At 40.7% G+C, this 16,465-nt stretch overlaps 1 protein-coding gene across 1 annotated transcript; it reads left to right on the plus strand.

Annotated features, from left to right (window-relative positions):
• Window positions 1-10,771: 10,771 nt before the first annotated feature.
• Window positions 10,772-11,542, plus strand: LOC123307332. Its single transcript, XM_044889625.1, has one exon. It carries the CDS (start codon window positions 10,772-10,774, stop codon window positions 11,540-11,542), a length of 771 nt encoding a protein of 256 aa, XP_044745560.1.
• Window positions 11,543-16,465: the final 4,923 nt, after the last annotated feature.

A 16,465-nucleotide genomic window follows, 5' to 3' on the forward strand; every position in this document is an offset into this window, starting at 1 on the left:
GGCGTTAAGACGGACGGCGGTTTGCCGGTATACTTTGGTGAACCGAGGGAAAAACTAAACCACGGAACAAGGACGACGAACGCACCCGCGAGGGTGCCCTCGGAATCCAAGGTGTTCCGAAATCACGGGGGCTGTACCCACCCCCGTAACCCCGGTGGGTGGTCTAGTTCGAAGGGGATCATACCGGACAGTTGTGTAGGATGGGCCGTTTGAAGCTAACATCGTACACCTCTGTACACTCGGAATTCCAGGAGCGATGCAGGCCGTTTGAAGCTAATGCATAATCTCCAAGAACTCGGGCGGTACGGTTAGGGAAAGGCGGGGTAAAAAAAGGTAACAAAGGAACATACCTGGCAGGTGTGTAGGATGGGCCGTTTGAACAGTTCACCTCGAGACGTTGTAGCAGGTAGATGTGTTGAATGATACCAGTGCGATACGTCATCTCTCGTGTTGTAAAAGAGAAAGTCGAAGTGAAAGTTGACACTAGCGAAGCTACGGAATTTTTGATTCCGTCTACGAAACTTCCGAAGTTTTTTGTAAGTTCTATAAGTGTATGCGTTATAGAGCGGAAATTCGTTCAAATTCAGTGTGTTCAGTGTAGAGTCCAGATCACCTCCAAGATCGCTGGTTCCACGGATATCACTGGTGAGTCGATTTATTTTTCTCATAGTATAGAAAATATATAACTTAGCCATTTTTCTTTTGTCTTGAAAAATTTTATTTCCAATTTCTTCGAGTAGCAAAGTAATTATTAATTAGATTCTAAAATGTCTGACCATTCGGACTGCGATTCCGTAATGGAAGAAGACGCGCCAGAAATCGCTAATGTCGTGTCCGTACACGATATTTTGAGAGAGGAGAACGCAAGTTTGAAAGCGAGGGTGAATGAGTTAGATAGATGCGTATCTAGCTTAGTTGCTGAGATTAAAAATCTCAGGGAGAGGCTCGAGTTGCAGGAGGGAAATAAGGAAAGTTACTCCAAAGCACTCAAGAAGAACATTATTTTGAAAAATGTCCAAGAAGTGAACTTACCGGTTCAAAAACAGAAGATGGAGGTGGTCAAAACCCCTCAAACCAAAATTTCCCCACCCGCCAAAAGAGTGAGAAAGGATAGCTCCTCGTCAAATGAAGATACAAACAAGAAAAGAGTCTTGGAAACCCCAGACCAAGAGAAAACCACTCCAGTGGAGAGAAAAGAAAAAATCCCCCCTGTGACCCTGAGAGGTACGTCCGAATGGACTTCAATTTCGAACGCGTTAATGCGAAACGGTATTAAATACCAAAGAGCGACGACAGTAAAGGACGGTATAAGAATCGTCCCACAAAGCGCCGATGATCATAGAAGGATGACGGACTTCCTTCATAAAATAAATAGGGAGTTTTACACTCTTCAACGGGAGGAAGAAAAGAAAATATACGCGGTAGTGAGATACCTACCGCTGGATGCAGATATCCCGACGATCCTTGACGACCTCAAGGATCAAGGGATAGTCGATGCTGAGGTCATAAGGATGACCTCAAATAAAACAAAACAGCCGATGCCCTTATTGCTGGTTTAAACCCAGAATAAGGATATCTTCGAGGTGAAAAGGCTCTACAACATGAACTGTGTTGTTGAACCTAAGAGAAGGACGATTGGGCCTGGACAATGTTACCGCTGTCAGCGATATGGACATGCCCAAAGTAAGTGCACTTTTCCATGGAGGTGCGTGAAATGCTCCGGTAATCACAGCTCCAAGGAGTGTACGCTTACCAGGGAGAACGAGGAGCGAAATGCCTCTTGTGTTCTCTGCGGAGAGCAAGGACATCCAGCCAGCTACAAGGGATGTAGCGAATGGAAATTGGTCACTAAAAAGACCAAGAGATCGCCAAGATCGAACCAGACCAGCTCGAGGCCAACACAAAATACACCGAGGCCATCCCAAAACTCTTCGGAAGTGAAGAAACCCCAGGAAACTGCAACCAAAGCAGTCAAAGAGACGAAGAAACCAGAGAAAAAGACGGAAAAGGCAAAAACCGTCAAAAAAGCCGAAACCAGAAAAGGAATTTCTGGAATCACTGAGGAACTGGATAAGTTCACGAAAAACCTCCTCAGCACGATGATGCAGAATCTGGAGAAAGAGATTGAAAAGAAGATGCAGCAAATTATTAAGAATATTTAATGGCTGATACGACGATAAAGAACAATCTCATAATCGTCTCTTGGAACGTCGAAGGATTGAGAGCCCGCAGACCAGAATTCGAAGAACTGATTGAAGAGAAGAAACCGGATGTCATAGCTCTCCAAGAAACAAGACTTAACCCCAACGTTCGGATAGCATTTCCCAATTACGATATCTACAGAAATGATAGACCTAACAGCACAGGTGGCGTTGCTATACAGTCTAGAAGGAATATGGATCACCATTTCGACCAAATATTCAATGGTCAAGAAGTAGAAGCAATATCGATTATTGTGAATACCAATCGAGGACAAGTGAAGATTATTTCGACTTATAAATCACCGGATAAGGACATGCTGGAAGAGGATCTAAAAATGCTACTAGTAGGAAGACACCCGAAAATCATAATTGGTGATCTTAACTGCAAATCGCAGGAATGGAACAGTAGGGTGGAAAATACCAATGGGAGAAGACTGAAGATTTATGCTGAAAAACTTAATGCAGTTGTGATAGGACCTGATATACCGACATACATACCAAGAGTAAATGGACTACCCGATGTACTGGACATTGTCGTAATGAAAGACATCACTGAAGAAATCAGCATTGATACAATAGAAGACGGAACTTCAGACCACAATCCCATAGAATTCATAGTGGGACATGGCCCAAGAAACGAAGAAGAGACACAAACCAAGGATCGCACAGACTGGGAGAAATATAAGAATTTACTTCAGGAGAAAATCACGGAAATTCCCCAAATAAACACCCGGGATGAATTAGATGAAGCAGTTGAAAAATTGGAAAATCAAATAAAAGAAGCCTATGAAGAAAGCACCAAGAGAATAAGGAAACCAATTCCGAAACATTCACATGGAGATACGCCAAGGGATATAAAGGAACTTTTAAAAAAGAACAGAAGACTCAGGAAAATCTACAGAACAACAAAAAGAGAAGAAGACAAGAAGAAACTGAATAAGCATAGTCAGATATTGAAAAATGCTTTAACAGAACTGCGTAATAACAGATGGCACCAGAGATTAAGGGAACTGAATACAATAGATCACTCGGCTTGGAAAATGCAAAAACGCTTACGACGAGAACGGACAGTTATACCTCCACTGCATGGAGCAAACGGAATGGTATATACGAGACTTGAAAAAGCCGAAGCACTTGCCGACTCAATTGAGAGAGAAGCCAGAATAAATTACAGAAATGATGATGACAATGAAGATCTAGAAGAAGAAGTGGAGGCAAACGAAGAACTGATGATGGAACCACCGGAAACCGAAATCATTCCAAAACCGGCTTCACCAACAGAAATCAAAGAGATAATAATGAAACTGAAAAACCGGAAAGCACCAGGAGAAGATAGGATAACGAATTATATGTTGAAGAAATTGCCTAGAAAAGGAATAGCAGCCTTGACGAATATAACAAACGGAGTGATGAGGACCGAATACTACCCAAAGAGATGGAAAACTGCAGAAATGATAGTTTTCAACAAGCCTGGAAAGGAACGGAAATTTCCTCAAAATTATAGACCAATCAGCCTATTATCAGCACTAGGAAAAGTCGTCGAGAGGGTTATCGCCAAAAGGCTGAACGAGGAAACAGAAATGTTGAAGATAATTCCACCCGAACAATTTGGATTTCGACGAGAACACTCGACTGAACTCCAATTACTACGGCTCATAGAATACGTCACCGAAGGAATGCAGACCAAACAGGCCACAGGATTAGTTCTGATGGATATCGAGAGAGCTTTTGATAGAGTATGGCACGAAGGCCTAATCTACAAGATGAAAAAAGCAGGATATTCGACCAAGCTATGCAAGATTATAAGGAACTATCTGAGGAATAGAAACTTTTATGTGAAAATAGATGGAGCAACCTCTCAAATCAGACAATTAGAAGCGGGAGTGCCTCAAGGATCGGTACTTGGACCTCTGCTTTATGTAATATACGTCTATGATATCCCGAAGAATGCTAGAAATATGCTCACATTGTACGCAGATGACACAGGAATAGCGTTCAGACATCGACGCCCAGAGATCATACACCGGAGACTGCAGGAAGCCATAGATGAATTACTCAAATGGTGCATCAAATGGAAAATCCAAATCAATGGAAGAAAGACTCAAGCAATATTACTACAAAAGAGAAGATTGAGGATGGAAGAAAACCTTGAAGTTGATGGAGAAGAGGTTGAATGGAAAAATGAAGCAACATACCTAGGAGTGACGCTTGACAGAGGACTTACATGGAAAAACCACATCAAATGTGCAGTTGATAAAACAAAAGCCGCAATGAGTAAACTTTATCCACTCATAGGCAGAAGAAGTCATATGAATAAGAACATCAAGTTGACGATGATTAAAACAATTGCGCTACCACAACTCACATATGGATCGGCGGCATGGGGCTTCGCAGCCAAGACCCACATCAAGAAAATACAGGCCACTGAGAATAAACTCCTTAGAATGGCGATGGACGTACCCTGGTTTGTTAGGAACAAACAAATCTACAAGGACTTGGAGTGGGAACCAGTTACAGAATTTATGAAGAGAAAGGCGGAAAGGATATTCGACAAAGCCAAACAACATCCAAATGAGGAACTACGAAGATTAGTCGACTACGATCCAACGGAAGAAGCTAGAAGGTCAAGAACCTACTACCGAAGACCCAAAGATCAGGTAAGGATTTAAATGTAACCAAAGAAGAGCTTAACCTATAAAATCTATAGGCAGCATACAAATATCAACACGACTATGATCGTGTGAGAGTCCAGAAACCATAAGAGTCAACTGGTTAATAGGCAAAATGCCCGGAACCTATGAAGAAGCAGTTAAGGGTTTTTAGTGGGTCTCGAGCTCGGAGAGTGAGAATCCCCACACTGTTCCCCCTCAGGAGAGGGTGTGTTCGTCTGTTTGCAGATTTTCCCCCTGCTACACCAAAAAAAAAAAAAAGCCGTTTGAAGCTAACATCGTACACTCCCGCACACTCGGACTCCCAAGAGAGATGCAGGCCGTTTGAAGCTAATGCATCACCTCTAGGAACTCAGGCGGTACGGTAAGGGTGGGCTGAGCTAGAGACGGCGGAACGTACCTGACAAGAGTGTAGGATGGGCCGTTTGAAGCTAACATCGTACACCCCTGTACTTTTAGGATACCAGGAGACATGCAGGCCGTTTCAAGCTAATGCATGGCCTCCAGGACCCGGGCGGTACGGTGGAAGGATGACACGGAAGCATGTACGCGCCATTTGAAGCTAGCGTACACACCTACGCATACTGGGAAAGTCCATGGGGTAGTGAAGGCCATTTGAAGCTACTACACAACTCCACGGCGGAAAGAATGGTATGTGGGAAAATAAATAAACCGGCAAATTAACCAAAAGAGTAATTAAAATAATCATACCTGAGACCTTGCCCATGTGTAACCCTTGAATGTACTTACTATCAGGTATACTTCTCGGACGGTTGATGGAACACTCTGGCTTCAATGACTGAATTTAAGAAATCGCTCGAATTTATACCCGGCACGGCCCTTTTTTATACAATTGTCAAATGCGCAATTAAACAAATTCGGCATACGACATCCCCCCTTGACCTCACGTTGAAGACATCGCGATCCGGGAACATATGGGTCCGCGCGGCCTGAAACCGGTCGACTTAATCAATTCACGTTACGGAAATATGAAAATGAATAATTCGGAAACAAAACTAATTGAAAATTTGCTTTGTTACATCCCCCTCCTTCTTCGGCTAAAAAAAAAAGAAACTTTTTTATAATCTCTACTACAAAATAAAATTTATTCTAAAATCACAATAAGAAAAAAAGAAAACAAAAGAACGGTCACTTTCCGGGTGACCAGGCTGGAGCCCCGGATGCGGTCACACGGATTAATTCGCACTGCTCTGGGTTAAGCTGTAGGTTGGCCTCTCGAAGTCGGCGAAATACTTCTCGTAGGTTTTCTAAATGCTCCTCGAATGTTTTACCCAAGACGATGATATCATCCAGGTATGCAAATGCTCGGGGTTCCATATCCGGTCCGATGATGGTATCCAATAGTCGTTGGAACGTTGCGGCCGCTGAGTGTAATCCGAAGGGCATAACTTTGAACTGGAACAAACCCCTAGATGGTACAGTGAAAGCGGTAATTGGTCGACATTCTTCTGCCAACGGAATCTGCCAATATCCTTACTTTAGATCGATGCTCGAAATATATTTTGCGGCTCGTAGTCGGTCGAGTATGGCTGAGATATATGGTAGGGGGTACGCATCTTTACGGCTGACCTCGTTTACCTGACGAAAGTCGATGCAAAATCGGGGGTTTCCATCTTTCTTCTTCACAATAACGACCGGGCTGCTCCAAGGGCTGTTTGATGGCTCGATGATTCCTTCAGCCAGCATTCGGTCTACCTCCTGGTTGATGAGCTGCTGCATTTTGGGATTTTGGGGCCGGTAACGCTGTTTTATCGGTTCTTTCTTTAGGAGATGTATTTTGTGTTCCACTAGCGGTGTTGTTCCTTTGATGTCCTTGAACTTGGCTAATTCCGTCGTTAAGAATTCTTGTAGTTGTTGCTGCTCCCTCGGTGTCAGCTCCAAGTGGGATCCCGTCGGCCTCTCAGCAATAGTGTTAAGAGACTGGGTCGGTAGCGGTTTTCCGTTGATCATAATTTCATCGGCGGCCGGAAATATTTGTACCTTGTTCGGAATAAGGAAATCCATCCCCAGAAGGACATCATGACTCAGCCCCGGCAAGTACATCAGGGGCATCTCGTACGATTCTCCTTGGATGCTGAGCGGAAGCTTGACGGACAACGGTATTTTTGCTATACTTCCGTCAGCTAGCAGGGCGTTCGGTATCCGTTCCTGGGTTGTAGGCAGTCTTTTGGCCTTGCACAGTTCCATAACGGTGTCCCCGAAGTACGATCTGGAGGCTCCAGTGTCCAAAAGAGCTCGGAACACCTTCCCAAATATCCCGACATTGAGGTGAGGACGGCGGTCTCCCTGGTGTTCGGTGACGGCACACGAGGCGGAGGGAACAGGGGTCGGGCATGGCCTCGTAGCAAACCTTTCCCTACTTAGTTTCCCGACCTGGGACAGTCACAATCGCGACTCATAATTCCCTTTCGTCCACATCTTGAACAAAACAACACTGCTCGGTTCCTACAATCTCCTCTTAAGTGGCCGGTTTGTCCGCATTTCCAACAAGTCGGAGATCTGGCCGGATGTTCTTGTTTTGCAGGATATGTCGCTCGTGCTCCTGTTGATGCCGGTGATCTTCTCACGGACTCTCCGGTTGTCGACGGGTCATTCTGGCGGCGGATTTCCATCTTGAGAGTCTCTATTTCCCGGACTTTTCTCAGGAATGTGGGTATATCTTGGACGTCTTGGCCCCAGAGCATTTGGCGGTAGTCAGGTAGCAGGTTTCTCTGAAGTAAGGACAATTCTTGAATTTCGCTGTACCCTCCGTGTCTCCTCATCATAGTCTGGAGGTCGGTTATATATTTTGTAACGGCCTCGTTGGGTTGTTGCTGGCGTCGGCGGATGTCCTCCTCCAGGGTAATGTAATAGTCGGTCGGAAAATAGAAAGTCCTGAAAGCTTCGGTGAAAGCAGACCACGTAGTGAGGCTGCGTTTATTGTTCCTGAACCATAGGGAAGCATCTCCGGTCAAGATTTGCGGTAGGCCTGCCAATATCCTTTCTGGATCTAGGTTAAGTTGGTGACGGACTTCTTCTATCCTTTCTAAGAATGCAGCCGGATCTTGTAGTCCATCGAAGCTCACTCCATACTTATGTAAGTCCACGGGGTCGGCGTGGCTGGGAGTATTCTGCGGCGGTGGTGTCGGGAAAACAGGTGGTGCCAAGTGGATAGTTGGGTTTGGGGTCGCTTGGCCATTCTTGATGAACTTGGCCAACCTTTTCCTCATCTCGTCTACCGTCCCATCCCTGCGAAGATGGAATTTATCCAATTCCACCTCAAGTTCTTCCTTCCTCAACTTGTAAATCCAGCTGGTACTCTGGTCCATAGGGGCGGTGATCGGCTGGGTTTCCTCGGCGTTACTGGTCATGTCCGGTCCTCGGTCTGGTCAAAAGTTCTCTTCCTAGGCTTACTGGATTCCTAGTTGTCTGCTTTCCACTTGGTGGTCTTCAACTCTCTTCCTAGCCACTTACACCGCTCCATTTATACCTTTTTCCCCACCTAGGAGGTAGTAGGGGAAACTTCCATGCGCAGATCCTCAGAGTGTTTTCCAGGAGCCTACACCATTTGTCGCTACGGCTGCGGTCGGTCGGAATACGGTTACTCGGTCGGAATACGGTTATTCGGGCGGAATACGGTTATTCGGGCGGAATACGGTTATTCGGACGGAAAACGGTCGCTTCTTGGTCGGCGCTCACTCATCTCCAGGTCAAGTCTTCGACACCTCTCTTCTCCCGTCTAGTTGTTGGGACGCTTTGGCAGCTCTTCACAAACAACGGTCCCTGCTCGGGCGCCATTTTGTGACGACCTCCTGTCTCCATCTGTTGCCGTCTTCTTCTCCGAAGATAGAAACCTCGGGCGCCACCTCTAGTTTAAAGTGTTGAGGACACTCGGAACCTGTAGGCGGTATCCTACAGGTGACCAGGAGCTACAGTCAGAGAAAGTTATGTCCAGGGGTCAGATGTTCATGAAGTTCGGACAGTCCCCTATCTCTGAAATATCTTAGAAACTCTATTCGGGAGAAAAATAAAACACACAATAACCATGAAACTTCTATTCAATATCTTCTATATACATAATGATGTCGTACAGGGTATAGGGTGAATAAGCGGTGCAGAAGCAGAAGCAGGATGTAACGTGCTTTTAATGTCGAAGCGTGATGAGTGAGCAAAGTAAGAATGCGGGATGAAGCGGTCGGAGTTAGAATGAAGCAAGAGCGTAAGTGAAAACAGTGCAAGTTAACTCTACGTTGCGTACAAGCGGCGGGTAGTAACATGGGCAAAGTCGGTCATTATAAGCGAGACCGGCGTTAAGACGGACGGCGGTTTGCCGGTATACTTTGGTGAACCGAGGGAAAAACTAAACCACGGAACAAGGACGACGAACGCACCCGCGAGGGTGCCCTCGGAATCCAAGGTGTTCCGAAATCACGGGGGCTGTACCCACCCCCGTAACCCCGGTGGGTGGTCTAGTTCGAAGGGGATCATACCGGACAGTTGTGTAGGATGGGCCGTTTGAAGCTAACATCGTACACCTCTGTACACTCGGAATTCCAGGAGCGATGCAGGCCGTTTGAAGCTAATGCATAATCTCCAAGAACTCGGGCGGTACGGTTAGGGAAAGGCGGGGTAAAAAAAGGTAACAAAGGAACATACCTGGCAGGTGTGTAGGATGGGCCGTTTGAAGCTAACATCGTACACTCCCGCACACTCGGACTCCCAAGAGAGATGCAGGCCGTTTGAAGCTAATGCATCACCTCTAGGAACTCAGGCGGTACGGTAAGGGTGGGCTGAGCTAGAGACGGCGGAACGTACCTGACAAGAGTGTAGGATGGGCCGTTTGAAGCTAACATCGTACACCCCTGTACTTTTAGGATACCAGGAGACATGCAGGCCGTTTCAAGCTAATGCATGGCCTCCAGGACCCGGGCGGTACGGTGGAAGGATGACACGGAAGCATGTACGCGCCATTTGAAGCTAGCGTACACACCTACGCATACTGGGAAAGTCCATGGGGTAGTGTAGGCCATTTGAAGCTACTACACAACTCCACGGCGGAAAGAAGGGTATGTGGGAAAATAAATAAACCGGCAAATTAACCAAAAGAGTAATTAAAATAATCATACCTGAGACCTTGCCCATGTGTAACCCTTGAATGTACTTACTATCAGGTATACTTCTCGGACGGTTGATGGAACACTCTGGCTTCATTGACTGAATTTAAGAAATCGCTCGAATTTATACCCGGCACGGCCCTTTTTTATACAATTGTCAAATGCGCAATTAAACAAATTCGGCATACGACATCCCCCCTTGACCTCACGTTGAAGACATCGCGATCCGGGAACATATGGGTCCGCGCGGCCTGAAACCGGTCGACTTAATCAATTCACGTTACGGAAATATGAAAATGAATAATTCGGAAACAAAACTAATTGAAAATTTGCTTTGTTACAAATGTGTGGAGCTGTAGTTGTAGTAGGTACATAGATATATGGATTACTCTCTAAGATACCAATATCCGAAGAACAACAAGAATTCAGGCCTAATAGATCAACTGTGGACGCAATATTCATTGTTCGTCAGTTAGTGCAAAAGTCGATAGAGTTCAATAAACCCATGTCTGTCTGTTTTGTGGACTTCACCAAAGCATTTGATAGGATACGCCTAAGCGACGTAATAAGGAGTCTTGAGAAAAACAACATAGACTATAAGTACCAAAGAATCATTAAAGAAGTTTATAGAGGAACCAGAACAAGAATTAAAACTAAGGAAGGACTCTCTGAAGTACTTCAAATCAATGCTGGTATTCGACAGGAAGACAGTCTCAGCCCAACTCTATTCAACATCATAATAGACCAAATTGTAGAGGATGTCAACAGAGTCAATGCAGGATACTGAATGGATGACCGATCCCTAAAGGTGTTGTTTTACGCAGACGATGGTGTTGTCGTAGCAGGAAATGAAGATGCCGTGCAATGTCTATTATATAAGATGAAAATATCCGCTGAAAAATTTAATATGAGCATTTCCATCAACAAGACACAATCAATGGTCATCTCTAAAAATCCTATTAGATGCAAATTGGCAGTCGATAGTGGAATAATACAGCAGGTATCAAGATTCAATTACCTGGAAACAAATATATCGTGTGAAAGAAACCTATTAGAAGAGGCACGAACACAATCGATAAAGGCATCGAGAGTCAGCGGCTATCTGAGAGATATAGTGTGGAGGAACAAAGCGATGAGTTCACAGAGCAAGACCAGAATCTACAAAACGTGTGTAAGACCTATTCTCACGTATGCCTCAGAAACTAGAGCCGAAACATCGAAAACAAAAAGCATAATGAGAACCACAGAGATGAAAATATTGCGAACCATCAAGGGAGTCACTCTAAGGGACCGAATAAGAAGTGACATAAGAGCAGAATTGGGCGTACAGGATGTGGTGAGATGGGTCAGGACACGAAAACGGTTCTCGAGGGATCTCGTAGAAAGAATGCCAGAAGACAGATGGGCAAAGTGGGCTAAAAATCAGAAACCGAACAAACGCAGACCTGTAGGAAAACCACCAAAAAGGTGGTACGTACGAGAGCTGGAGTTCAGTATCGGAGGAAGATCCCAGAAGAGGGCCAAATGTACAGGATTGAACAGGACTTGGTCCTATTGAAAGAGGAAGAAGAAGAAGAAGGCTCTCTAACCATCATAATTTTTCTGCAACCTCCACAATTAATCTCTTCTCAATTCACCCGCTAGGTACTACGAAAATCAATGCGATATACAAATAGAATAATTTCCTGTAGCAGCCTGTATATCGTCGGTGACTATGTTTGTAAACACAGGGCCGCCGTCAGGACCGGGCACTCTGGGGCGGCACATCAGAAAATCATGAAAAATTTTAATGTGTTTAAAAATTTTTAGCCTTGAAAAAGAAACAAGTCGTTTCAAAACGTCGGCATTGTATTGAAGAACAATAAAGAAAATTAGTCCAAGAATCCCAATATTCTTTCATTTCATTATTTAAGGATGTTCGCTAATGAGAACCAAATCGTTAAAAATTATTGCTTCGCTGTTGTAAAATCAAAATTAATTAATAGAGCTCGTGCTGAAGTATTAACTTCCGATATTCCTAATAATTGGGAACTTCTCAAACAATTTCTCTATACTTAATTTGGAGATCTTATCAACCTAGACGTATTAATCCATCAGTTACAATTTTTAAATAAAAAGCCTCATGAAGATTCATTGAATTTTATAGACCGCATAATTGCCTTAAAAATACGAATTAATTATCGAATAGATGCAGATCCAATAACTGATCCAGAAAAATTACTTTATAAATCAAATATTCTAAAAATTTGCAAAACAGTGTTTATTTCAAATTCACCCTCCGAATGGAGAACGCATTTAATTATGAATAACGACTATAGCTTTGATGATACTGTGAATGCTGTAAAAGATTATATTTCTAACTTAGAACAATACGAATTATTTGATAGAAGCAGACGAAATAAGCCTCAACAGATTCATAAGAATAACTTTTCTAATAGTTTCAACCAAAATAATCGAAAAATGAATTTTACACATTTTAATCGCCCAGCAAATAATTACAATCGTCCAGCAAATAATTTCAATCACTTCAATCAAAATAATCAAAGAAATATACAATTTCCTTCGCAACCGATACATTTAAACCAACGTCCAGTGAAATATAATCATCCGACTAATCAGCAAGTATTTGGAAATCGATATAATGAAAATGATTATCAAAATGTTTTCAAACCAAATCCTAATTATCGAAATAATAATCCGCCAGAACGGCGTGATTAAATCGCTCTAATCAATTACCGTATATTGAATTCACAAATCCAAAGTGTAAATTATTAATTGATATTCAGTTTGTTTATTAGATCCAAAATTTGCGTACAATCATTTTCCTAAAAATATTTTCAAAAAATCAACTACATTAACTGCTTGTTTAAGAAAGCAAACTTCTGATGAAAAAGTTTTATTACCATTATTTTCAGAATTCAGAACAAATGATTTTTATTTTTTATTTGGTATAAATTTCATAAAAATTATGATGGTTTAATTGGTGCAGATTTCCTGAATAAATACGGACTTAACTTAGATTTCAAAAATCAAATTATTTGTAATGATAATTGTTAAATACCTTTTTACTACCAACAAGTTTGTCAGAATCAAACAGAGATTTCAATTGATCTGTGTCATTTAGAACCGAAATTAAATAGACAATCCATTGTAAGATTTATAGATATCCTGAAATTCATCGCGAAGAAGTAAAAAGTAAAATTAAAGACATATTAGATAAAAAGATTGTTCGAACTAGCATTTCCCCATGGTCTCTTCCAGTTGTTATTGTTCCAAAGAAACAAGATTTATCAGGTAAAACAAAATGGCGTATGGCAATTGATTACAGAAAATCAAACGATAAAACAATTGATGACAAATATCCTCTACCTCAAATTGAAAGTATATTGGACAAATTAGGAAATAAAAAACATTTTACCGTGCTTCATTTAGCGTCCGGATTTCATCAAATAGAAGTTGATGAAGATTCAATTGAAAAAACAGCTTTCACTGTTGAAGATGGTCATTATGAATTTCTAAGAATGTCTTTCGGCTTAAAAAATGCCCCAGCATCTTTTCAAAGATTAATGAATGACGTTTTAAAAAAATATATTGAAAAAATTTGCTATCTTTACATGGATGTTGTTATTATATTTTCTGATACACCCGCACAACACTCAGCTGATATTCATACTATTCTTGATTTTGCTTTGAAGAAAGATAATTTGAAAATACAATTAGACAAATGCCACTTTTTCAAAAATGAAATTGAATTTTTAGGACATATTATTACCCCTGAAGGAATTAAACCCAATCCAAATTAATTAAAAGCGGTTATGCATTTCCCTATTCCTAGAACACAAAAAGAAATTAAGTCATTTCTTGGCTTAGTTGGTTATTATAGAAAATTCATTCCTAATTTCTCGAAAATTACAAAACCATTAACGGAATGTTTGAAGAAAGACGCAAAAATTAATATTATAGTTCCGAAATATATTGAAGCCTTTGAAGTATGTAAAAGAAATTTATTGAATCACCCTATATTGCGCTATCCGAATTTCAATGAGCCCTTTGTGCTTAGTACCGACGCATCAGGTTTTGCAATTGGAATTATTTTATCTCAAGGTAATCATCCGAATGACCTACCAATAGCTTATGCAATTAGAACATTGAACCCTGCAGAAACGAGATATAGTACAATCGAAAAAGAACTCCACGCAATAGTTTGGTCATGTAAGCATTTTAGACCCTATCTATACGGAAGAAAATTTACGATATGCACGGATCATAAAACTTTGACATGGCCATTTTCTTCAAAGGAACCAAATTCACGCTTAATGAGATGGCGTATTAAATTGGAAGAATATGATTATGAAATTAAATATAAAAAAGGTTCAAATAATAATGCCGATGCCCTTAGTAGAATTGTTTTAAACTCAACCGATCATTTGAATTACGAAGAATTTTTGAAACTTTACGATAAAAAAGAAATTAAAGAAAATTTTGATGTTCAAGAAAAAGAAGGTAATTTATTTAAAGCCCCTAAAAAATATGCGTTAGACCATTGTGTATCAAAAGATTTTCATATGAATAAAGGTTTTGCTTTAACGTTTAAACAAAAATATGAAGGAATCAATGAATTAAATCGCAAAAAAAGTCAACAGGAGAAGTTGCTTTTATTTATTATTTATTTATTAACCGAGATAATAGAAATATTTACTATTCAATTACAAAATAATTTTATTATGAAAAAGTTTTTAAAGCGTTAATAGATTTACGTAAATTATGTGAAAATAATAATGAGAAATATTTAGAGTTACCACGAATTGCGTGTGGTTTAGACCAATTGGAATGGTCTATAATGTTCAAGATGATACAGTTCATTTTTATGCATTCAAATATAAATATAATGATATATATTATTCGAAGTAAAAAGAAGAAGGAAGTAAATAATAAAAATATTGATTTTAATGGAATTGATTATGAAGAATTCATGAAATTGATTAAAGAAGCTACTTATGAAGAAGTAGATGAAGACGAATTACCGTCAATGATTAATCAAGTTACTGAAGAAGAATCAGATGAATGTTGAGAGCTCTTGAATGCTCATGATAATAATACTAATAATCCGAATCAGAATATTAATAATGATAATAATGCAAATTATGATAATGAAGGAACTCACTTAAATGAAAATGATAATAATGAAGATAATATTGAAAATGATTTGAATAAAGATAAAAATGATGATTTTACTGTCCATAGTAAGGTAGAAAAACCAATTTTTTCTACAAGCGTGCGCGTTCAACCTTTTTTCCGCACGCATTCCAAGTTGCAAAGACTCACTTTCCCAAAACGTGCGGGAAAAACGCCTGCTATTTCTTTCCCGCACGCATTTGCGTGCGGGAATGGATTAGCAGGGGTTTTTCCCGCACGCAAATCTTATAGAGTAAATTAAATTCTATCATGTTTCTATGCATAGAACGTCAACGATGAGAAACTCATAGTAATGACATGCAGAATTACGTCTGTCATTATATATGAATTAATCAAATGATATATGATCTGTTTCGTGAAATGGATATATTTATATATTTCAAGCGCTTGTAGAAAAAATATTGTTCCTAACTCTTGCGTAAAGTGTCTTGCCCGCACTCAACTGCTTACCCGAACTCTGCTTCGCATCGTTCGGGCAACGGCAGTTTCGTGCGGGCAAGTATTACTTTCCGCACTTGATAGGAAAATAACTATAAGAGTTACCATAAAACCCTTTCCACATGTTTATTGTGATACCATAAGATTTGGTCAAACCTATTGTTTAAGCATAGTAGATTCATTTTCAAGATTAGGACAATGTTATGTTAGCAAATACTCAGTTTTATTACCTACCTTCTATCTGTATCATTTCTTACAAAGGAATAAACTGGTATCTGTAGAACATCACTATTAATGCTACAAGAAAGCCAAGTTTCAGTTGAATTTAGAACATCAAAATCATAAGTCAAAAGATAAGCCGATAGGTCACTTAAATTTGGTATAAAAAATCTGCTATTCAAATGCAAGCAACACAACACAAATACCAATACTACATGCTGCGAGAAAATAAAAAGAGTATCATCAACTATATACGAGTGCTCAAGGTTCTCAAACAAAAAACAAATAAAGGAAAATTATAACTCATAAGCAGAAAAAAAATTACAATAACAATGAGATAGCGGGGCTCAAAAGGCAGGTAAAGAATACAAGAAAAAAGCCAATACTGATAAATTAACAAATAGTAGATATCGATTGAATTTTATTCTGGGAGGATTCTGCATTTCTTGAAATTTTTACGGTTTTAACTCCCCATTTCTGGAACGAAATCAACTAAAAAAAAATTGAAATAAACGATTTGCTACTGCGTGATTGATTTTGTTCCAGAGATTGGGAGTGAAAACCCTCAAAAGTTTCAGCAAATAGTAGATATTTGAAGAATTAACGGTTTCCATGCCTAGGTACGAAA

The sequence above is a fragment of the Coccinella septempunctata genome, chromosome 1 (assembly GCF_907165205.1).
Source record: "Coccinella septempunctata chromosome 1, icCocSept1.1, whole genome shotgun sequence".
NCBI classification, from domain to species: Eukaryota; Metazoa; Arthropoda; class Insecta; order Coleoptera; family Coccinellidae; genus Coccinella; species Coccinella septempunctata.